The 25,831-nt window shown below is 40.8% G+C and overlaps 1 protein-coding gene across 4 annotated transcripts in view; it reads left to right on the top strand.

The window, feature by feature from the left end:
* strn3 (striatin 3) overlaps positions 1-25,831 on the top strand; it is a 139,175-nt gene that overhangs the window by 103,645 nt on the left and 9,699 nt on the right. For all 4 annotated transcript variants that reach the window (XM_033026992.1, XM_033026995.1, XM_033026993.1 and 1 more), the window contains 6 exons: positions 4,037-4,170; positions 18,533-18,708; positions 21,687-21,734; positions 23,995-24,116; positions 24,625-24,792; positions 25,256-25,396. In XM_033026992.1, the coding sequence (XP_032882883.1) occupies positions 4,037-4,170; positions 18,533-18,708; positions 21,687-21,734; positions 23,995-24,116; positions 24,625-24,792; positions 25,256-25,396 (789 nt within the window). The remainder of the gene's footprint in view (positions 1-4,036; positions 4,171-18,532; positions 18,709-21,686; positions 21,735-23,994; positions 24,117-24,624; positions 24,793-25,255; positions 25,397-25,831) is intronic.

Here is a 25,831-nt window from a genome sequence, read left to right as displayed (position 1 = left end):
TGCCTTCATACGCTTAAACAGAGCAACTTTTAGCACTTCTGATTTGAGTTATTGGGAATTTTAATTATCAGCTGCACTGCGTACAAAAGAAACTATCAGTAAGTACATAAACATTTACTCAGTCTGCATGTGTTTGGAAATTCAGTCGGAGCCTATCTCAGTGCTCTTGTCTTGTGATTTTGAGACCAAAGTTCCTATCATCATGAGCCATAAAGATTAAGCTACCTATTAAGCTCTTAGCATATTGGTTGAGCTTTTAAAGAGGCAATCACTAAATCAAAACCCAGGGACGTATCCTCCAAGTCCATTCATCCATTCATTTTAACAAATAGGTTTTGCCCAATATGCTGGGTAACTCCCACTATAATACTTGTGGAGGCAAGATATGAATGAATTGTAGATTCTAGTATCTGTATTTCATATGTGCCAAGAACATAAACCTCAATGCATTGATTTTTCTGACATTGACAGTGAAAAATAGTATCTCCGGTCAGTTTAAACATTTGGTGTAGATATAATGTGATAAATGTTTGTGCACAGGACTATGTTCTAAATGTAATGTTAAGATTTTTCATTTGGCAATGTGAACAGAATCTGAGGATTGTAAAATGTTTTAATTTCCTAGCCTGACCAGTAGTGCCTTATAGAGCCTCAGCGTTACATCCTGTTTTTGTATATAAACCCTCTCGAAATAAATATCTGCCATTAACTTGTGCACCGACATTAAAGCTCTCCTACATTTTCTTTGCTCCAAGGAAGACAACCACCTTGCAACTAAATCTATAGTCCTTCGAGCATTTCTAATCAATCTTTTCTACAATTTCCTCTGAAAATGCGCAGTGCACATTTTTCAGCTCACATTCACAAACTTTATCAAAGCAACATGCTTACAGCTACAGCACTAAGAATATATATTACAAGTAAAAATAAGGTTTCAAAGCATCAAGGTCAGTTTATTGTTACATGTACCAATTAAGGTACAGTGAAATCCGAGTTACCACACAGCCATACTAAGTGAAAAGCATTAAGACACACAACCACATAAAAGTTAACATAAACATTCACCACAGTGGATTCCACATTCCTCACTGTGATGGAAGGCAATAAAGTTCAAGCTTCTTCCTCTTTGTTCTCCCGTGGTCGGGGCAGTCAAACATCCGCAGTCGGGGCGATCAAAGCCCCCGCAGCCGATGATCGAAGCCCCAGTCGGGGTGATCAAAACTTCCGCATCGGGGCGGTTGAAACTCTCTCTGCGGCATGGAGCCCCCGAGTCGGCCTCTTCTTACCAGAGACCGCGGGCTTCACGATGTTAAAGTCCACAGGCCCCGCGGTTGGAGCTTCGATCCCCGGCAAAGGGATCGCAAGCTCCGTGACGTTAAAGTCCCGCAGACTCCAGCGGCTTGGAGCGCTCGTCGGTCTCCAGGAAAGGCAGCCAACGCCTAAAAGAACGCCCTTTAATTCTGAGGCTATGACCTCTAGTCCTAGATTCTCCCACTAGTAGAAACATCCCCTCCACATCCACTCTATCCAAGCCTTTCACAATACTGTATGTTTCAATGAGGTCCCTCACCCCTCATTCTTCTAAACTCCAGCAAATGTAGGCCCAGTGCTGTCAAATGCTCTCATTCCTGGGAATATTCTTGTGAACCTCCTCTGGACCCTCTCCAGAACCAGCATACCCTTCCTCAGATATGGTGCCCAAAATTGATCACTATATTCCAAATGCGGCCTTACCAGCAGCGACTGATAGAGCCTCAGCATTACATCCTGTTTTTGTATATAAGTTCTCTCAAAATAAATGCTAGCTAATAAATGCTAATGGGCAAAATATGCACAGGAGAAAACTGTTTGATGAGAAGAGTGGTTACATTCTTGAGCTTACTGCCTTTGTAGAATGTTGGAAGCTGCGACAATCAGGGTTTTCAAAAGATTCAGATTCAGATTCAACTTTAATTGTCATTGTCAGTGTACAGTACAGAGACAACGAAATGCAGTAAAGACAATAGGAAAGGCATTTGAGGGGACGGCAAGAGGAATGGAACCAACTAAAATCTGCCATGTATAGCTGACAATGACTCGGTGGACTGAATGGCCTTCTCCTATGACATAACGTTTCCCTAATTTTATTCAACGATTTTGTCTACCAAGTAACAAAAACTGACTGATCGTTTGTTTCAGGCTTTTGCAGTTATCTGAACCAAATTATTTTGGTTTAGATAATGCTGATCATTTATAATTGTAATATTGTGACAAAACAATTGTGTAAAAAAAATTGTGACATTCAAAGCACTGCATTCTATTGGGTAAAATACACAAAATAATGCAATTGCCCACTGGAAATTTGTATTTTGAAGATGCCTGATATAATTTGTTATTTAGAGTTTGATAAGCTATTTCATTTGCGCATTTATCCATTTTTAAATCAACAAATATTTCTTTGTGATATGTAAATGTAAATCTCCCTAATATTTTGTACAAAGGATTGTAATTGAAAATAAATTTAGCATTGTTGGCAAAGTAATATCTCAGTTAAGCTTAGGGAAAGCAGAATGTTTGGGGAAAACATTCTGCCAAGCAGCAGAATATTGCAATATTTTCCTTGCATGATTTAGTTAATCGTATATTTACATTTTTAAACAACTTGCATTAAACATAAAACATAAGAGTTAAGAATATCCATGTTAGTTTTTTGATCTAGGTTCTCCATTTAATTCCAGTCTAAATCTCCAATGCTTCTTGACTGATGACTTGCTTCATAACTGGTATTTGTAATCTGCACGAAAACTATCTTAGTTTACTTTTTATTTTACGTTATTTCTTCCTGTGAGATGGAGTGTGTAAACTCTGCCAAGAACTTTGTTTTCATGCTCTAAATGGTGCTTATCTACTTTAGTCCACAGATTGCAACTACAATAACTATGAAGAACTCATGATGAAACTCAAAAGTCATTCTCATTGATAGATACTGTACTAGCTATTTGTAAAACTGCAGTGCATGGTTACACTTGACAGTTATTCCGTGGTGTCAAATATAGACGTAGATTACCTGCCAGTATTTGGGAAAGCAAAGAAATTGTCGATGAATGGGCTTATCCATTTGAGCTTTGAGGATATTCTTAGACAATACATTACTGAGATTCCTTGCACTGACTTGACTCGTTAAGCATTACCTACAGTTATGGCGAGTGGTGAATAATTGGGTCTTCAGTGTGAATATGTTTTCTGCATGCAAGGACTGCTTGAGTTTCAGCTGTTTCAATGACATTTTCAGACTTTTTTGCTTTTTTCATAATTGCACATTTGATGTTTTCTTGTGGTTTTTTTGGTGGGTTTTCTTACTGTTTTGTTCAGGGCATATTACTGAATTTTTCTTTTCTCTCAGTTGGTTTTATTGTTAGGTGAAAATTATCAATATTGCACCAATAATAATAATTTAGAATCAAGTGGATGCAAAATCTGTAGAATTAGAGATAGCCATGAGTGTAGAAAATATGTTCTTGGGGAATGAGAGAGAATCCTCAAGTCTAAATGAGCTGATAAAACACAACAAGGAGAAAAATACATTGTATGAATGATCCTTTTCCACTTTATTTTGTTTACAATAATATGTAAGCAGAACATAATTTAATACAGCATTGCTGCATAAGTTGGTTGCTTCCAAGGGATCTCTCCCTCCCCCCCTTTCCATTTCTTATTTCTCCTCTTTGAGATAAGAAACGGAAACCCATCATGAAGACTTAAGTATACTTTTATAAACCTGGGTCTGGTGTGTGTGTTATGTCAATATGTCTACCTTTGAATCTTGTAAATTTTCTTGACTGCATGACAAGATTGAAATTAGTGATAGTCTGCAGATACATTGCAAGCTTGTTTAATCATCGAAAAATGAGAGTGTATAAAATACACTCAAAAATGAAAGTGTGTCAAATAGATCAGTTTTAAATATATTTAAAGATATCTAAAACAAATTGAGGATGTTCTATGACACATTTACTTTTCAATTTACTTACTTAACATAACATTTTTTTCAAAACAGCTGAGCCACTAACATTTCCATCCGGAACTGGGAAATCATTTATTATGGGCCCAGATGATGTGCTGGAAAGTGTTCTGGGCCTTGGTGACCTTGCAGACCTGACAGTAGCAAATGATGCAGACTTCAGTTATGATGTGAGTATATTAACTAAAGTTCTTTTAAAATAAGTTTGATTTTCACAGTTGAATTTAAAAAAATATTTTGGAGCACATAGATGAAGAGCAGTTCATTTCTATATTGATAGAAAAAGCATTACTATACATAATATTTATTGCCTGGTTTTGTCAGTTAGTTGTATTTAGCAAGGTTCACCACAGTACTTGAAGGTTACTCAAAAGACCTTGCGTTGTGGTGATGTGGACTTTCCCCTCTTTGGTCCTTTGTCAAATCAAAAAGATTCCTGGAATTCAGCAAATGTCAATTCAAATGTCTTATCAAATGCCATACAGAAAATCTCTTGCAGTGCAAACCAGAACATTTTAAAATGTTTAATTTTGAACACTTTACAGAATGCAAAAATGGCAATTGACACTATAGACAAAATGAACCAATTGAAATATTAAATGTTATTCAAGCTATTTTCTAATTAATGATATTTTGAAATATTTTTGAGTTAATTTACTGTGCATACCTAAAATTTAGATTTTAGGGCCAGGAAGTTGTTATACAGTAATTGTGTAGGTCAGCAGGTTTTTACTGGACAACAGTTTTGGCACAAATATTTGGTGTGTTTTTTTAAATTTCTTTACTCCTGTATTTAAATCTTATTGTAATAAAGGCTAGCATAAAATTTACCTTCCCAATTAGTTGCTAAATCTGCATGTTGCAAGTATGTCTCTCCCTTTAAACATCAATATTGCCTAATCTCTCACCATTTAACTAACACTTTGCTTTTCCATTATCTACATTAGTGTTGGTGCCCCTACCATTTTCCACATTATATTCCATCTGCCAATTTCTCTCCCACCCACAAAGCTTTTTCGTATCACTTTTGAATTTTTTTTGTATTGCCCTCCACATTCACAATCCCAACTAGTTTAGTATTGTCCACAGACTTGGAAATGTAACAATCCCCATGTTACATACGTATCACGGTTTTCTGTAACGCAAACCTGCATCAACTGCACATGCGTCAAGAAGCTAAAGTTTGAAAAAAAACATTTTGTGTTTATTTATTTACTATTTGATTCACAAATTATTTAAGAGTGAATCTTATTCTGTTCCCCAAATTTTTGGGTCATTATTTGTGATTTTTTTTTTAAGGGTGATTTTCCATTACCCTAAAAAAGTGGATGTAATACAGGTGCTGTAATACAGGTGCTGCTTATGGTTTTTGCTTCCCTCAGCCAAATCATTAATGTAGATTGTGAATAGCTTGGCCCCAGGAATTGATTTGTGCATTACACCGGTAGTCACAGCCACCCAATCTGAGCAAATCCATTTATTCCTACTCTACATCCGAAAGAACAGCAATGTATTTGCAGGTCAGAATGTCGAAATTCCCTGCAACTGCTGCCTGCCTGCTAGTGGCAAGGTTTGAGGGTTTGGATAGTGTTAATGGAGGAAGTGTTAACAACTTACTCTGTTGCATCTTGTAGATGGTGCCCTTGTAGTCACACTGTGTCTTTGATGAAAGCAGTGAATGTTGAAAATGGTAGGAAGATTTCCAGTCTAGTGTTCTTTCTTTGTTCTTTGTAGAGTGTCTTGAGTAAAGTTGGAGGATATCTCCACTGGCAAGTGGGGACCTTTCCAATACTCTGGACTTGTGTCTTGTTGGTGATGAAAATGTTGGCTGGGGCAAGAGATAAGTCACTCGCTGCAAAGAAATCCCCAGCATTCCACCGTCTCTGCCACCTAGACCAATTTTAAGCCAGCAGACTTGAAAAATTAAAGATGTGTGGTTTTCTTTTAGTTATGATCAACTGGTGGAAATTAGTGTTTGTGTGTGGCATGTCATCGTTTTATGTCATTAGGATTTATGATTGGAGGGGAGTAAAGGCAATGGACGTGTTCTTTTTCCAGTCCCACTATTCTCTTCATTGCTTTATTTAGACAAGAAATTTGATATCTTTCTATTGCTAAAAATCCACTAATGGTCTGGAATTGGAATGTCCATCCCTGTGGTGTAGATTGATACTGTTTCACCTGGGTCAGTGGCAGCTGCTAAATTCATGACAGAAACTATATTTTCTTATAATTACCCTAATGCACATTGAGGTGAAAATTAGTAGATATAGAACATTTTTATCCTATTGTAGCTGGGCCAGCCACATTGTTACCGAGTAATGGTGTAAAACAGAGCCATGTGAGATTATAAACATGAGACAGATTTCAAAATGAAATTGTATTACAGATGATTAGTATTACAGCTAATACTTTCTATCAATTCTCTTTGAAAGTTAGTAAAGAACATTCTATTGATAAAGTAGTTGTGGGTATCCTGTGGCGCATGACCCTTTACCAGATTCCCCAAAGTAATTCCACCAGCTACATGGCCCAGATCATGAATGTGATGGGCCACCGTGAGCTTGCATGGTTGAGCAACGCTGGGGAAAATGAACACTCTTCAGGGTGAAATAAAGTGCTTAAAGTGCAAAACAAAGAACTTAGTGGGTTAGATCAGACCCAAAATGCCGCCTGTCCATTCCCTCCAGGGATGCTGATTGACCCAGAGTTACTCCAGCATTTTGAGTTTTACTCAAAATTCCAGCATCTGCAGTTCCTTGTGTCTCCACTATTAAGGAAAAAGAAACTAATTTGGCTGGCGTTCCATTCATCATGAGAGACATTGACATCATTGTCACCAACCCATCTAAAATACACTGCTTTTACAACTTAATGTGAGTTCTGTGACAGCATTTTCCAAACCTGCAGCCTCCATCACACACTGTGATAAGGGCAACAAGCTCCTGTGGATGCCACCACATCCCTCAGTTGGATGAAATACTGAATGGAAAATATATTGCCGTTCCTTCTTGCAAAACTCAGCGTTGTGAGAACAGCTTTGCTAAGATCATCTGCACAGTTCAGGAAGATTATTCATCATCACCTTAATATACATTAAACACAGAAATATCGAACAGTAGATGTACTGCTGAGGAACATGTACTACTGCCCTTCAGTCAACAATGTTCCTACGAACATAATAGATCAAACCCAATCTTCTCTATCTGCATGTGATCCATATCTCTCCATTCCCTACATATCTATGTGTCTATCCAAAAGCTTTTTAAAAACTTCTATCATACTTACCTCTACCTCTGGCAGCACGTTCCAGACTTGTCTCACATAACTCCTTTAACTTTTGCCTTTCTCATCTTAAAACTAAAGATATATCCTCCAGCACTTTCATCCTGGGAAAAAGGTTCTGACTGTCTACCCTATCTATCCCTCTCATAATTTTATATACTTCTATCAGGTTTCCCCTCAGCCTCTGATGTTCCAGAGAAGACAATCCAAGTTTGTCAAATCTCTCCTTGTAGTTGGTACCCTTTAATCTAGGCGGCGTTCTGGTAAACCTCTTCTGGACCCTTTCTAAAACCTTCCTATTCCTGTAATGGGGCGATCAGAATTGCACACCAAACTCCAAACGCAGCATCTCAAGTCCTATGAAGTTACAACACGACTTCCTGCAAGTCCTGGAAATAAATTTAAATTTGGAATAATAAAGCTCAAAATTACTCTCGAGTGTGTAATTACCGTATTTCTCGGCAATGAAGACGTTATTTTTTACCCAAAAATAAAGCATGAAAATTTACCTGCGTCTAGGAGGCCGAAGGTTAGGTTGTTAGCCAAGAAAGATAGACTTGGCTATCCCTCAGTGCAGCAACATCAAGAACGATGTTGCTGTACTGAGGGATGGCCAAGTTTATCCCTCATTGCTGGCAGCTGATGGGAAGCGGCTGTAAAAGAACAGCGCCGCTGGGGGGGGAAGAGTTCCTTTCACAGCGTGTGGGGAGTCTGGCCCGGGTCAGCACGGGCAGGAGCGTTGAGAAGGAGGGGGTTGGGGAACATGCCAGCAACTCACTGCTGCCGCGGCGCTCCCGGCGGGGAACCATCGCATTGTGGCCAGGGTGGGAAGTAGCTCAGGTGGCTGCAAGCAGCCGCCTGGACCGGACAGCGGAACCGGCCGCCACCTCAGCACCTTCTGCCGGCCCACTCACCTCTGGCAGTGCTCTCCGTCTGAACACCTCTCTCCTGTCGCTCGCCGGCCTTGTTCATGTCAGCCGCTTCCTGCAAATCCTTAAATTCCGACTGCCGCCAGGAGCAGAACATGGCCTCACTTGGTGACACTGCATGGCATTCACTGCCCGGTCCGTGTCTTTCAAAGTAGACCGGACAATGAGGGGACCAGCTCAAGAGCAAAGATCATAGAGCGGGTCAGCGGGTGATGGATAACAGGACAGCAGGCAGTGGAGCTTACTCCTGTGTCAGTGCGAGTAACCTCAATTGGTATTGTCATTCAATAAGATGACAACTGATTCAACTTGTCCCGGTGTGCTCCCGTTTTTCCCACCATCCTCCACCCCCCCACCCATTCAGTCATTCAGAATGGAGGTGATCTGGAAGCCTTGGGCAAATTGAATTGTTACTTTCTTTATTTTTATTTTTTATTTTTTTGAGCGTGAGAAATTCTATGTCCCGCCAGCCTTTTTTCAAAATTTAGCAACTCAAAATGGGTGTGTGTCTTCGACGCAGGTGCGTCTTCATTGCCGGGAAATACGGTATTTTTCTCCTTTTGAACTTTTGTTGGCTTTCATCTTTTTTTTAAAACTTGCCCTTGTAAAATGTTTATGATTGCAATACTTCATATGTTTGCTTTTCCTTTTTGTACTGTATAATATGTAATCTGAGATTTTGTAACTTGTTTGATATCTTCAATTATTTGTACATTTCCGTTGTAGTTGTACTGTTCGTGATTTTTGTTAAAAAATGTCTTTAGGAAATGTAACTTTGCCAATGTAACAAAATGATAAAGAAGGTTAAGCACACTTTGTTCCTTCAAACCCAAGTACGAACATGGATGCAATTGTCTCAGTGTATATAGCAAGTGTATCTGAGGTAGACTTTGGCAAGTTTCCCGAATTCATTCACTGCTGCCTCTAAATTGGAAAAATGTCACCAGCAAAGTCCAAATTAGAGGCATGTGAAAATATGCATTCCATCATGACAGGAATTGTTTCACTTACCAACCCTAAATATTTGATTTTGCAAATATTTTTTGAACAATCTTATGTGATCAATATACGTCATTGGTGTCACAATCATTGAAAGACACATTACTGAAACAGGTCCTTCAGGCCACCAAATCCACACAGTCCATATACTGCCCATTTAACCCTCATCCAACATTAATCCCTTTGTTATTCTCCCTACATTCTGATCAACTTTCACAGATTCTGCTACTCACCTACACATTAGGGGCAATTTACAGTGGCCAATTAACCTATCAACCAGCACGTTCTTGGGATATGGGAGGAAGCTGGAACACCCGGAGGAAACCCATGCAGTCACGGAGAACGTGCAAACTTCACACAGACAGCACCCAAGGTTAGGACTGAACCCGGGTCTCTGGTGCTGTGATGCAGCAGCTCTACTAGCAGCGTCACTGTCTATTGGAAGTTCGGCATTGTTTCCTCCTTACCTATCCTCTGCTCACTTTAGGTTAAGAATGTATCTTTATTTTTACAATTCTTCAATTTTTGCTTGCCAGATTAAGATGTGTATGTAGTTTAATGAGATTGCACCCGTTTGTCTCCTTTTCATTGTAACCTACCTTACTCTGTCCATCTGCTATTCACAACTGTCACATGTATGTATTTATCACCTGCCAAGCTTTGTCCCATTGCCCCCTCTCCTTTCCAGCTTTCTCCCCCCCCCCCCACTCCAATCAGCCTGAAGAAGGGTGCCGACCCAAAAAGTCATCTGTCCATTTCCCTCCACAGATGCTGCTTGATCTGCTGAGGCTATCCAGCACTTTGTTTTTTGCACAAGATTCCAGCATTTGCAGTTCTTGGTGTCTCCAGATGCAGAGGAGAGCACTGTCCTCATTTCCTCCCATCCGGGCAGAAAAGCCACGCTTTTCTCTTTGTTCCCCCATAAGAGTCGCATCTTTTCTGATGAGATCACCTTCGTGTCTGAAAGGATTTCCTGCACTCCGATTCTCATCCCTATTCCAATTATGGGTAGGATTGCTCTTCTTCTCTGGTTCCACTATACCAGTCTCCAGTTTTCAGAGATCATTCTCCATAATGTCTTCCGCCTTCTATGTTCCACCGCTAGCAGATTCATCTCCCCTTCTCTCTTTTACAACGTTCCAAGCTTAGTCTTCTCCAACAACATTAATGCATGCTCTTCTTCTCACAATACACTCCAATGCCACTGACTCACTTGCCAAAGCTGTACAGTTATCCACTCCTTTCCTGTTTGCAGGAGCTCAAATGTCCCTTAAATGTATTTAAAATGTTTCCCCTGCATTGGACTATGAGATTCAAAGAAGAGGAAGTACTGACACTTTTGAGAAATATAAAAGTGGATAAGTCTCCAGGTCCGGACAGGATATTCCCTAGGACATTGAGGGAAGTTAGTGTAGAAATAGCAGGGGCTATGACAGAAATATTTCAAATGTCATTAGAAACGGGAATAGTACCGGAGGATTGGCGTACTGCGCATGTTGTTCCATTGTTTAAAAAGGGGTCTAAGAGTAAACCTAGCAATTATAGACCTGTTAGTTTGACGTCAGTGGTGGGCAAATTAATGGAAAGGATACTTAGAGATAATATATATAAGCATCTGGATAAATAGGGTCTGATTAGGAACAGTCAACATGGATTTGTGCCTGGAAGGTCATGTTTGACTAATCTTCTTGAATTTTTTGAAGAGGTTACTCGGGAAATTGATGAGGGTAAAGCAGTGGATGTATATATGGACTTCAGTAAGGCCTTTGACAAGGTTCCTCACGGAAGGTTGGTTAAGAAGGTTCAATGGTTGGGTATTAATGGTAGAGTAGCAAGATGGATTCAACAGTGGCTGAATGGGAGATGCCAGAGAGTAATGGTGGATGGTTGTTCGTCAGGTTGGAGGCCAGTGACTAGTGGGGTGCCACAGTGATCTGTGTTGGGTCCACTGTTGTTTGTCATGTACATCAATGATCTGGATGATGGTGTGGTAAATTGGATTAGTAAGTATGCAGATGATACTAAGATAGGTGGGGTTGTGGATAATGAAGTAGATTTTCAAAGTCTACAGAGCGATTTATGCCAGTTGGAAGAGTGGGCTGAAAGATGGCAGATGGAGTTTAATGCTGATAAGTGTGAGGTGCTACATCTTGGCAGGACAAATCAAAATAGGACGTACATGGTAAATGGTAGGGAATTGAAGAATGCAGGTGAACAGAGGGATCTGGGAATAACTGTGCACAGTTCCCTGAAAGTGGAATCTCATGTAGATAGGGTGGTAAAGAAAGCTTTTGATGTGCTGGCCTTTATAAATCAGAGCATTGAGTATAGAAGTTGGGATGTAATGTTAAAATTGTACAAGGCATTGGTGAGGCCAATTCTGGAGTATGGTGTACAATTTTGGTCGCCTAATTATAGGAAGGATGTCAACAAAATAGAGAGAGTACAGAGGAGATTTACTAGAATGTTGCCTGGGTTTCAGCAACTAAGTTACAGAGAAAGGTTGAACAAGTTAGGACTTTATTCTTTGGAGCGCAGAAGGTTAAGGGGGGACTTGATAGAGGTCTTTAAAATGATGAGAGGGATAGACAGAGTTGACGTGGATAAGCTTTTCCCACTGAGAGTAAGGAAGATTCAAACAAGGGGACATGACTTGAGAATTAAGGGACAGAAGTTTAGGGGTAACATGAGGGGGAACTTCTTTACTCAGAGTGGTGGCTGTGTGGAATGAGCTTCCAGTGAAGGTGGTGGAGGCAGGTTCGTTTTTATCATTTAAAAATAAATTGGATAGTTATATGGACAGGAAAGGAATGGAAGGTTATGGTCTGAGCGCAGGTATATGGGACTAGGGGAGAATACGTGTTTGGCACGGACTAGAAGGGTCGAGATGGCCTGTTTCTGTGCTGTAATTGTTATATGGTTATATGGTTATATTGGGGAAAGATAACACATTGTGTGATTATATTACAGAGCACCTCCATTCAGTCCAGAGTTACCCCTGAGCTTACAGTCTGTCACTTTATTTTGCCTTTTTTGCTCTGACCTCTGTCTTTGGCTTCCTACATTGGTTCAGTGTAAGCTCAACGTAGCTCACCTCCTCTTTCAACTTAGTACTTTCAGCACCAATAACAAATTTAGCAATTACAATAAATTAGCTAATTTGGATTTGAATTGCACAATTTGTTCTTGCCTGATACTTTTCGATTGTGTTGGTTGTGTCCTCCTTACCCACAATCCCACAACACTGCCTCTACCACTCTCATTTAGTTAGTATAGCCACAACTTGATTTATTCAATCTCACCTGGTTTTGAATAAAACTGGAAAGCAATGGAGATGCTCGGCTGGTCAGGTAGCATCTATGGATACAGATAACATTTTGGATCAATGACTTCATCAGAACTGGAAAATAAGAAAACAAGGTTTCTTTAAGTGGCAACGGTTTGGTGTGGACGTGGGAAGTGAGGAGGGAGGGGTGGCGGGCGTGAGGGGAACAAAAATGTAACTGCTTAAGGATATGGATGAGTTTCTTCAGGTGCTTTCAGTGCTTTCCAAGAGAAGGAAATGAATACTTGTTAATGAGGCTTGGTCACTGGAAGAGTACAAATGGAGGAAGATGAATGAGGGCAGTGTTGAATGAAGAAGTTGAAGATGCCGGGAATCGTCAGCATGCCAGCTAGCACCTGTGAAGAGAGGAAAGTTGCGCTAATGTTTTAGGTGGACAACCTTGTATTGGAAGTCAGTTCTGCCACAAACAGTTATCTGAAATCTGGTTATCTGAAATGATACAATTCATTATTGAGTTTTGAGAGTTGCAATGTGCCTGGAAGGAAGATGAGGTGCTGTTTCACAAGCTGACGCTGCACTTTATTTAAACGGTGTAGGAGGTTAAGGTCAGAATGGGAAGGAGAATTAAATTGACAGGATGCTGGAAGCTCAAGGTCATCCAAGCAGAAAGAGTAGAATTGAACTGCATCGAGGTCGCTCAATCTGCATTCGCACCCTCCAGAATAAAGTCATGAGCACCCAATGAAATGCACTATTTTGTGAATTGCTGCTTCATGTGGAAGGGCTATTTGGGTCCCTGGAGATGAAAAAAGTCAAGATATAAGAACAGGTGTCTGCATCTCCTGCAGATATCTGCATCTCCTGGCTTCCACCTTATTACAGATCTTTCCTTTTGTTCTCTCTTCCACTCGTTGGTTTCTCTGCAATTTAGGACTTCTGTCACTCTTATTTCCCCAGTTTTAATGAAAGAAGAGCAGCTTGAAACCTTCTCTTTTTTTTCCCTCCACTGATGGTGCCTGACCTGCGGAGTATTTCCAGCACTTTTTGTTTAATTTAGAACCTAACGCATCTACAGTATTTTACTTTGTGTTGGCAATGTGGCTAGTACTGAAACACTTGAAGTGTTGCTTGGTAGTGCTTGACTCTGTAACCTTTGCTGCATTCAGTGAAGTCAGCTGTTTCTTGAGAAACTGTAAAATGAATCAAACTGCCAAAAAGATTATCTTCTGTAAGGAGGAAAATCTATAATTAACTCTGGTTAGATTGTGCCATTTGGCACTTGTACTTTTCTCATTGTTGTATTGCCTCTCTTTCGCAAATTTTGTCCTATCACAAACCCAGAAACTTATTTAAAGTATTAATCTTGAGTTGTTTTCCCGGACATTCGCAATTTGTTTAATTCATTCTGTGTTCTCATACTCTCATTGTGTCAATCTCAGTTATTTTTTCCTTCTTTCTGTGCAATGTGGTGTTAAAAGTTTGATTATACCACCATCTGGTGGCACTGTAGGGAAGTATGAAGTGCAGAAATATTCTTGTAAATTGCATATCAATTGAAACTAATAGAAACAATGATACTGGTTTACAAAAATAAAACATAGTGCTGGAGTAACTCAGCAGATTAGGCAGCATCCCCGGAGAACATGGATAGCTAAAGGTTTCAGGTCGGGCCCCATCTTCAGATGGAAGGGTCCCGACCCAAAACGTCACCTACCATGTTCTCCAGAGTTGTTGCCTAACCCGCTGAGTTACTCCAACACTTTGTGTCTTATTTTATTAATCAATTAAAACTGCTATTTACTGTCTGTAATATCCCATTGATCATACTTTAGTGTCGCTTATAAGCTATGACAGCATACATTGTTCCTGTTGCTGTATCTCAGTGCTGTCAGATTTGCTTTCTGATTTAAAAAAAATCTTTTAAGCAAATGATTGCAGAATGAGTTTCTATGCATTACATTGCTGATATATTCGGAATACTGATCTCTTGTACATTGCACTAATGCATCTCCAGTGTCCTCTTAGCATCCTTCACAGCTTTACTAGAACCTATTGACATCCCCATGCTCTATAAAACACCATCCACTGCAATTAATCTTCCTGTTACATTCCTACCACCAAAGATGTCATCTGTGTCAGACAGAGTTGAAAGTTAATTTTTTCCCCCCTAATGAATCTTTAGAACTCCGGCTCAGAATTGTGAAATTTAATTATAGCAAATGTACAAGACAGGAATATATTTCTGATCTGAGGGAAAATCTGAGGGTAATGGGGTTCAGGTAGGAAATTGCATTTGTGTGCAAGAAAAGATCAGTCATGGAGACATGAGAATGCAGATGCTGGAATCTGGAACAAAAAACAATCTGCTCAAGCAACTCTGCATGTGGAGTGACTAGTTTCAAGATGGCGGCGCTGGCTTAAGCGCGGCCCACCTGCAGTCCGTCTGTTTTTTTTTTTTTTCTTTCTTTTTGTTTCTTGTCATGTTTTAGTTAATTTTGTTTTATTAAGTTGTGTATGTGTGTGGGTGGGGTGGGAGAAACATGCTTTGGTCTTCCTTCCGGGGATGCGACTTTGTTTTTTTGTCGTATTCCCCGTCTCCGTCTGCGCCGAGGCCTAATGGCGGAGCTTGCGGCATCGGTGCCGTAGCAGCGGCAGCAGCAGCGGAGACCCGACTCTGCCCCGGAACCGTGGCGGCGGCAGCAGCAGCGGAGACCTGACTCAGCCCCGAAGTTGCGGCGGCGGCAGAAGCAGCGGTAGCGGAGACCCGACTCTGCCCCGGAACCGTGGCGCGGCAGCAGCAGCGGAGACCCGACTCGGCCCCGAAGCTGTGGTGGCGGCGGCAGCAGCAGCGGAGACCTGACTCGGCCCCGAAGTTGCGGCGACGGCAGCAGCAGCGGTAGCGGAGACCCGACTCGGCCCCGGAACCGTGGCGCAGCAGCAGCAGCAGCAGCGGAGACCCGACTCGGCCCCTAAGCTGTGGTGGCGGCGGCAGCAGCAGCAGCGGAGACCCGACTCGGCCCCGGAACCGTGGCGGCGGTGGCAGCAGCAGCGGAGACCCGACTCGGCCCCGAAGTTGTGGCGGCGGCGGCAGCAGCAGCGGAGACCCGACGCGGCCCCGAAGCTGTGGCGGCGGCGGCAGCAGCAGCGGAGACCCGACTCGGCCCCGAAGTTGTAGCGGCGGCGGCAGCAGCAACAGAGACACGACTCGGCCCCGGAACCGTGGCGGCGGCAGTGGAGACCCGACTCTCGGAGCTGTGGCGGCGGCAGCGACCACCCGCGGAGTTTGAACCGTCGCCTCGGCGCAGAGGGAGAACAAAGGGAAGAAACAGAGACTTTAAGATTTTGCCTTCCACCACAGTGAGGAGGTGTTTGGTGAACTCACTGTGGTGGATGTTAAATTTGTGTTGATTGTGTGTTTTTGTCATTTTTTAATTATAAGTATGACTGCAGGGAAACAACATTTCGTTCAGACCGAAAGGTCTGAATGACAATAAACGAATCTAATCTAATCTAATCTAATCTAAACATCTGTAGGGGGTGGTGGGGGGGGAATTGTTAGCATTTCGTGTCAAGACCTTTCATCAGGGCTGAGGGAGGAGAGAGAAGGTAGCTTGGAGATCAGACATCAAACATGATCTTACTGAATGGTGGAGGCTTGAGACGACAAATGGGCTGTCCCTGTTCCTTAAATTCTTACTTATTGCTTCTGACATTACCCTCCTTGCATCTATTGTTTACTCCAAGTTGCATTTGTCCATGAAATGTTCCCTCTGTTCCCATAATTGCCTGATATCTTCCTTTACACTTTCAATATATCCCAGGAATCCAAATAAACTTCCTCTTTCTTGCAATATTGCCTGTGTCATATTCAAAATGAAGCCATCAGCCTGAGACATCAAATCTTTTTCTCCCGTACAGTTGTCCATCGTAATGAGTATTTCCAGCATCTTCTGTCTCTATTTGAGATTTCCAAAATTTGCATTGTTTTGATTTCTGATATTGAATTACTGTTCCCTCATTAAAAATTCCATAAGCAAACCTTTTTGCTAGCCATCCCTTCAATCTGATGTACTAGAAGCATTAACAAAAAAAATCTCATACAGTGCCCTCCATAATGTTTGGGACAAAAAACCCTCATTTATTTATTTGCCTCTGTACTCCACAATTTGCGATTTGTAATAGAAAAAAAATCACATGTGGTTACATTGTCAGATTTTAATAAAGGCCATTTTAATACATTTTGGTTTCACCATGTAGAAATTACAGCAGTGTTTATACATAGTCCCTCCCCCCATTTCAGGGCACCATAATGTTTGGGACACATGGCTTTACAGGTGTTTGTAAATGCTCAGATGTGTTTAATTGCCTCCTTCATGCAGGTATAAGAGAGCTCTCAGCACCTAGTCTTTCCTCCAGTCTTTCCATCACCTTTGGAAATTCTTATTGCTGTTTATCAACACGAGGACCAAAGTTGTGCCAATGAAAGTCAAAGAAGCCATTATGAGACTGAGAAACAAGAATAAAACTGTTTGAGACATCAGGCAAACCTTAGGCTTATCAAAATCAACTGTTTGGAACATCATTAAGAAGAAAGAGAGCACTGGTGAGCTTACTAATCGCAATGGGACTGGCAGGCCAAGGAGGATCTCCACAGCTGATGACCGAAGAATTCTCTATAATAAAGAACAATCCCCAAACACCTGTCCAACAGATCAGAAACACTCTTCAGGAGTCAGGTGTGGATTAGTTAATGACCACTGTCCACAGAAGACTTCATTAACAGAAATACAGAGGCGACACTGCAAGATGCAAACCACTGGTTCGCCACAAAAATAGGATGGCCAGGTTACAGTTTGCCAAGAAGTACTTAAAAGAGCAACCACAGTTCTGGAAAAAGAGCAAAGTATGGAGGAGAGAAGGAACTGCCCAAGATCCAAAGCATACCACGTCATCTGTGAAACACGGTGGTGGGGGTGTTATGGCCTGGGCTTGTATGTCTTCTGAAGGTACTGGCTCACTTATCTTCATTGATGATACAGCTGCTGATGGTTGTAGCATAATGAATTCTGAAGTGTATAGACACATCCTATCTGCTCAAGTTCAAACAAATACCTCAAAACTCATTGGCCAGCGGGCCGGCAAGACAATGATTCCAAACATACTGCTAAAGCAACAAAGGAGTTTTTCAAAGCTAAAAAATGGTCAATTCTTGAGTGGCCAAATCAATCACCCGATCTGAACCCAATTGAGTATGCCTTTTATATGCTGAAGAGAAAACTGAAGAGGACTAGCCCCCAAAATAAGCATAAGCTAAAGATGGCTGCAATACAGGCCTGGCAGACCATCATCAGAGAAGACACCCAGCAACTGGTGATGTCCATGAACCGCAGACTTCAAGCAGTTATTGCATGCAAAGGATATGCAGCAAAATACTAAACATAACTACTTTCATTAACATGACATTGCAGTGTCGCAAACTTTATGGTGCCATGAAATGGGGGGACTATGTATAAACACCGCTGTAATTTCTACATGGTGAAACCAATATGCATAAAAATGGCTTTTATTAAAATCTGACAATGTGCACTTTAACCACATGTGATTTTTTCTATTACATATCTCAAATTGTGGAGTACAGAGGCAAATAAATATATGATGGGTCTTTGTCGCAAACATTATGGAGGGCACTGTACATGGGTCATGTTCATTTTCTGCCGAAGCCTAAAGAACAATTATGTTCTAATTTCCACTGCAGGTTGTAGGGGTCAGAAAAATTAATTCATCAAAATTAGGCCCACTTGATTGTCAGTATTTTGGTTATAATCTGTTCATTTATTAATGGAGGATAAACCAAAATCCATAGCTAGGTGTATTTTGTTGAGGTCCTACACACTTTGAATATTGATTTTATAATATTTTAAAGATTACATAATGCGGTTTTGGTCAACTTGTAAAGAGTCCTTCCACTTTAATGTTTTATATTTAGATATATAATTCAGCAATATAATACTTTAATCCTATGTTCATTTTCAGTTACCGGCTAATAAGGATGCATTCAGGAAGACATGGAACGCCAAGTACACATTACGGAGTCACTTTGATGGAGTACGTGCATTAGTTTTCCATCCTGTAGAGCCTGTGCTGGTTACAGCCTCTGAAGACCACACGCTTAAACTCTGGAATCTACAAAAAACTGTCCCTGCCAAAAAGTATGATTTTAGTTGTTTTTAAACTATTATATATTTATATGTCAGGTAGAGTTGGTATGTGTTAAGCACTGCCACATTTCCTGGGTTTAAGTTGACGTAGCAAAGCATAATTTTACATTTGAGGCACACCCTTGTATTGACACCACTCCCTTGCTTTGTTGTTGAACTATATTAAGGAGGATTCTCACTCAGTCAGGATCCTTTGGTGAAATTTGTGATCAGAGCATAGACGGATCAACTTTTGCCAATGTTATTTAAAAAGCTTCAGACTTCTAACTATAATAAAAGCAGAAAATGTTGGAAAAACTCAGCTGATCAGGCAGTATTTTGGGAGAGAGCAAAATAATTAATTTTTCTAGTCATCGACTTGTTGACACATCTTTGACCTGAAACATTAGCTCCATTCTCTCTCCACAGACTGACCCGATTATTTCCAGTATTTTGTTTATATTTTAATTTTCTATTATCTGTAGGAGTTTTTCCCCCACTTCTACTTGTAGACAGTCATCATCAAGTTTCTGAATGACTGTTTTAGGTACTTGTGATGCCTTTATGCCGGTATTTGGTTGTTTTGGCAATTATTCATGTGAAACACTTGAGTAATTTGTGCAGGCAAGAAGTGATTCAAAGGATTTGTTTGTTTTCATTAACTGGATATGAGAATATTGCAGAGCTTGCGAATAAGGCAGTACAGCAGCAAACAGCCACAAAAGGGCTTCAACAGGCGAGTTAAGCCCCTGTCCCACTTAGGAAACCTGAACGGAAACCTCTGGAGACTTTGCGCCACACCCAAGGTTTCCGTGCGGTTCCCGGAGGTTGTAGGTGGTTGCCGGAGGTTGCAGGTAGTGGAAGCAGGTAGGGAGACTGACAAAAACCTCCGGGAAAAGGTTTGTTTGGCATGCTAACCGATGAGATCAGATAATACTACACATAAATACAATCGTCAAACTCAAGCACAATAGGTAAAGCAAAAGGGGAGATGTAGTGCAGAATATAGTTCTCAGCATTGTATTACATGGACAAAGTCCAATGTCCGCAATGGGGTAGAGATGAATTGGACAATACCCTAACGATTGAAAAGACTATCAGAAGCTAGATCACAGAGGGAAAGAAGCTATTCCTGAGTCTGGTGGTGCATGCTTTCAAACTCTGTACCTTCCACCAGACGGGAGCAGGGAGAAGAAGGAATGACCGGGATGGGATAAGTCTTTGATTATGTTGGCTGTATTTTCCGAGGCAGCATGAAGTGTAGATGTAGTCGGTGGTGGGAAATCTGGTCTGTATGATGGACTGGGCTATATCTACAACTCTGACATTTTCTACAGTCTTGGACAGAGCTGCTCTCAAACCAAGCTGTGATTCCACCCAACACTATGCTTTCTATGGTGCATCTGTAGATGTTTGTAAGTGTCATTAGAGACATAATGAATTTCCTCTGTCTTCTGAGGAAGTAGAAGCGTTGGTATGCCTTCTTAGCTGTCACATCAATTTAATTGTTCGACGACAAATTGTTGGGAATATTAATGCCAAAGAATGAAGCTCTCAACCATTTCCATTTCGGCACCATTGATACTGATTGGAGCAATACTCCACCGTGCTTCCTGAAGTCAATAACTAGCTCCTTCATCTTGATGTCATTGAGGGGGCGATTATTCTCCTAACAATTACAATGTTACTCAGTTCTGCAAACTTATAGGTGGAGTTACAGCAAAATTTGGCCATACAGTCGTAAGTGTAAAGGGAGCATAGTAGGCGACTGAACGCATCTTTTTATTGTATCTTGTCATTCCTTTAACTTGCATCAGTTCCTCTAGTTTAAAGCCACCTCATTCCACCTCTGTAGTCTACAAAACGACAGCATGAACATTGAATTCCTTAATTTCAGGTAACCCCAATCCATCCATTCCCACCAGGATCCTCCCACATATACCATTCTTTCCCATGCCACATTCCCTTCCTCTCACTCACTTTCTTGCCCACCCAAGAAAGACAAAATATGCTGGAGTAACTCCACGGGATAGGCAGCATGTCAAGAGAGAAGGAATGGGTGACATTTCGGGTCGAGACCCTTCTTCTGACTGCTCACCCATTCCATCTGCCCATCACCTACAAACTCCTCTCATTGTGTCTACTCCCGCATTGTTCCCATCTGCCTGCCCTTCGTCCCTTATTTAGTCCCACACTAAACCTACCTATCCATCTAATGGCTGTGGATCCATTATCCTGTTGATGGATCCGTTATCTTTAGCCACTGGTTTCCTCCACCAATCCCGTCTCAGCCTGTTGATATCTCCACACATTTCTTTCTAATGTAATTCCATCCACATCTCCTCACCTAGATCCACCAATGTTGTGCCAGCTCTTCCCCATACCACTTAACTCTTTAAACGGGCTCAAAATCACTTCGAATTCCAATTTTTTTCTGTATGCAGAGTTTCTGTAGGGATTGAGGAAAAATTGGGAGATTTTAATGGAGAGGGTCGGAAAAGAGAACTTTTGCAGGCAAAATGGATTTATAAATGGCCAACTGTGTTTTGTATTTAAAACCAGTTGCTCTATTGCTCATTTGCCAGAGGGAAAGCTTAGAATCACATTATATATTTTTTTCAGGTTCATTGATTTCATTGGGTTGTTGATGTACTGCTTTTTATTAATAAATTTTGATCATTTGTGCCTGGTGCTCGGAGGTTTCTCCATGAGAAGTTATTTCAATTTATCAACCCTTTTAACCGTATGTACTCGGAAATGATAAGAACTGAATTCTGAAATAAAGCATTTTCTTTTGTTGTATACTTTTATATTAAGAAGCATTTTAATTGTGATATTAAAGATCAGATTTGCTGTGATCTTGTTTGATTTTGTTTCAACTCCTTTGTTCAAAATATCAATAATAACCAATTAATGACCTGGAAAATAACTTTAGTTGCCTTCCGCTGTAGCCAAAAGGCACTAATGTTGAACTGTTTCTTTTCTTTCAGAAGTACCTCATTAGATGTGGAGCCAATATACACATTCAGAGCCCATATGTAAGTAAAGCCATATATGCCACAGAGCTGCACGGCACGGACATAGGCCCTTCCATCTTATTCATGCTGATCAAGTTGGAATGCTAGGCTACTCCCATTTATAGAGTCATTGCGTCATTCAGCACTGAAACCAGCCTCCCGGCCCAACTTGCCCATGCTGACCAACACACCCCATCTACACTAGTCCCACCTGCCTGCCTTTGGCCTTTAGCCTTCTAAACCCTTCCTATCCATATCTCTGTCCAGAGTCTTTTAAAAGTTGTAATTGTATCCATTTCTATAGCTTCCTCTGGCAGCAAATTCTTGATATATACCACTGTCTGAGTGAAAAGGTTGAGCCTGAGATCTCTCTTAAATTTCTCCCCTTCCACCTTAAGCCTATGTCCTCTAGTTTTAGAATCCTCTACCCTGGGGAAAAAGACTGACTCCATCAGATTTGTGAAACATGATTCCCATGCACAATCCATGCTGAAACATCGCTACGTAGTCTGTGTTTATCCAAACACTGGTAGATCCTGTCCCAAAGAATCCCCTTGAAGAACTTGCTCACCAGCTTGTAGTTTGCAGGCTTGTCCTTGCTTCCGTTCTAAAATAACAGTACAACATTAGCCACTCTCTGTTCTTCCTGAACATCACTTGGGGCTGAAGATGATGCAAATGTCTCAGCGGGGGCCTCCATAATTTCCTCCTTAGCTTCTCACAAGTATGCACTTGATCAGGCCTTGGGGATTTTTTCACCTTAATTTGCTTTAAAATAGCCAATATCTCCTCTTTGGTAATCTGATCTAAGACATCACCATTCCATGATTTTGTCCACAGTAAAATCATATGAGAGAAATGTGTTTAATATCCTCCCATCTCTTGTGTCTTTACACAACTATGACCGCGCTGATCTTCATGGGGACTTATTCTTTCTATTTTACTCTTAATGTGATCCTTTTACTCCTAATGAATGTGTAGAATCTCTCAGGATTTCCCTTTACTTGCCTGCTGGCTTTATTTCATAATCCCCTTTTGCCTGTTTGCCTTGAATGTTCTCCTACCCTTATACTCACGGAGGAATTTGCTTATCTGATCTATGCCTCCTTTATTTTACTGACCAGAGCCTCAATATTTCTTGTGAACTGGGGCTCCCTAAACCTACCAGCCTTTACCTTTGCTCTCACAGGAACATACTGCCCTGTACTCTTACTTTTGAATGCCTCCCAGTTGTCTCCCATCTCCATACCTGCAAACAAACTCGTCCAATCGACCTCTGGAAGCTCCTGCCTAATTCCTCCAAAATTGGCCTTGCCCTGATTTAGGATCTTAACTTGTGAACATATTTTATCCTTCTCCATAACTACTTTAAAAACTAATAGAATTATGGTCACTGGTCCCAAAGTGTTGCCCGGCTGACATTTCAATCAGTTTCCCTACCTCATTCCCTCAGAGGAGTTTCAGTGTTGCACTCTCTCCAGCAAGGAACGTTATCTTGGACACATTTTAAACAAAAATTCCATCCTGTCCATGCGCTTTACACTATGGGAGACACAATCAACATTGGGGAAGATGAAATCCTCCACTAATATTAACCAATTATTTTTGCAGTTATCTGCAATCTAAGGATCTGCTCTTCAAATTCATGCTGACTATTGGGAGGCCTATAATGTACTCCTAGTGAAGTAATCATTCCTGCTATGTTCTGCCTACTAGACAAACACTCAAGAATATCCACTCTAAGCACTGTAGTTATGTCCTCCCTGATCAAAAACACCCCCTCCCCTCTCTTACCTGCATCTCTATGATATCTGCAGCGTCCATACCTTGGAATATTGAGCTGCCAATTTTGCCTTTCTTCCAGCAATGTTTCTGTTATGCCAATAATAAACCAGTTCCCCAAGCCAATACACCCACTGAGATCATTCTCTTTACCTGTTGAGCCTCAAGCCTTGAAATAAATGCAGATGAAACACCAGTCTGCCTCTATCTTTGCCTTATACCTGCTGTCATTTATATTGTTTATTTTAAACTATTGGTAAAAAATATCCAGCAATGTTCTATACTTACACAATTTTCTGCAAAAATGAAGTCAAAGGCTTTTAAATTCTAATTAGTTGTTAATTTTGGATAAACTAAACTACTGTAAACATGATTATAATTAGATCAATTAAATATATTTATGCTTTAAGTGTGGTATGACTATTAATTGTTCATTTAGTTGTTGCAGTGAAGTTCAGGTGTGGTTAATTCTATACAAATGTTTTTCCATTGTGCCCAGTGGATCTGTGCTTTCTTTGGCTGTCAGTTCTAATGGTGAACAGTGTTTTAGTGGTGGAATTGATGCAACGATACGATGCTGGAATATGCCAAGCCCCAGTGTTGATCCATATGATACATATGGTAAGTACTGAACCAAAAGTATGTCTTTTATACTTGGATCTTTTACAAATGTGATTTAAAACATACAAATCTCCAATTTCCTAAAATTAGTGATAATGAAATCACAGTACATCACATTCATTTGAATGATTTGAGTGGCTGTCAAATCACGCAAAGAAATCGAGATAACCTGCCACTACCTTTGTGTGTAGTTCTGGACAGCCACATGAAGAGGATGCCAATGAGATTTACCAAGATGCTGCCTGAATTAGAGGGTATAAGCAATAAGGGGGAGGTTGGATTTTCCCTGGCATCAGTAACCGAGAGGACATCCAATAGAAGCTACAACATTATGAGAGCCATACATATTGCGTACACTCAGAACTTTTTTTTCCTAAGGTGGAAATGTCAAAGACTAGAGGATGCAGCTTTAAGTGAGAGGGGCAAAGTTGAAAGAAGATTTCAAAACATTAAAGAACTCTAATAATTTATTTCCAAGCTAACTGCTTCATTTCACATTGAACTGCAGATCCAAGTGTCATATTGAGTACACTGACCGCCCACACGGATGCAGTATGGGGCCTTTCGTTTAGTGGTATAAAGAACCGGTTGCTGTCTTGTTCAGCAGATGGCACTATTCGGTTATGGAATCCAGCGGATAAGTCTCCTTGCCTAAGTACTTTCAATGTAGAAAGGGGTAAGTGATTTTTTTCTTCACAAGTTGGATTTGAAGTGTATTCTTTCTGAATAGTTGCGTGACTGAGGCATTAGCATTTTGTTTAATGTGGGTGAATCATACAAGGCAAATTGTTTAAAAAAGAAAAAAATGATCTGACTACGGCACTTTTAAATGGTTGAATGCAAAGTAGGGTTCATTCTTCGCCATGTAATTAATGTGATGTTGTGGCCCTATGTTACAATTTTCCTACCAAACGCCAGCTCAAATGTTTTCCATTTAATGTTAAATTGAGTCGTTTTGTGCTTTCCAGCTATGCCCTGAAAATTGAAGTTCATTTTATATAAAACCTTTACAAGTAGGCATTTTAGTCAGAGATGTAAAGTTTATGCCCAACCCATTCTACTATTCAATCCTCCATTTAATATTTCTTTATAAAGGTGTAGAAGTACAATTAACTTGTTTCAATTGTATTTATTTTCAGAAAATGGAATCCCGACGTCTATTGACTTTGTAGGTGCTGATCCAGCACACATTGTGGGTTCCTTTAATAATGGCAATTCAGTCATTTATGATATGGAAACATCTCAGTCTCTGGTGATGCTGGCATCACAGGTGGATGCTGGTGAGTTGCATGAATATAGGTTATTGCAAATCTGCTTGCTATGCAATAAACGGGTACAACACTTTCAGAAGGCTTTCGACAAGGTCCCACATAAGAGATTAGTATACAAACTTAAAGCACATGGTATTGGGGGTTCAGTATTGATGTGGATAGAGAACTGGCTGGCAGACAAGAAGCAAAGAGTGGGAGTAAACGGGTCCTTTTCAGAATGGCAGGCAGTGACTAGTGTGGTACCGCAAGGCTCAGTGCTGGGACCCCAGCTATTTACAATATATATTAATGATCTGGATGAGGGAATTGAATGCAACATCTCCAAGTTTGCGGATGACACGAAGCTGGGGGGCAGTGTTAGCTGTGAGGAGGATGCTAGGAGGCTGCAAGGTGACTTGGATAGGTTGGGTGAGTGGGCAAATGCATGGCAGATGCAGTATAATG

The sequence above is a fragment of the Amblyraja radiata genome, chromosome 9 (assembly GCF_010909765.2).
Source record: "Amblyraja radiata isolate CabotCenter1 chromosome 9, sAmbRad1.1.pri, whole genome shotgun sequence".
Lineage (NCBI taxonomy): Eukaryota > Metazoa > Chordata > Chondrichthyes > Rajiformes > Rajidae > Amblyraja > Amblyraja radiata.
This window is presented reverse-complemented; position numbering and strand designations above follow the sequence as displayed.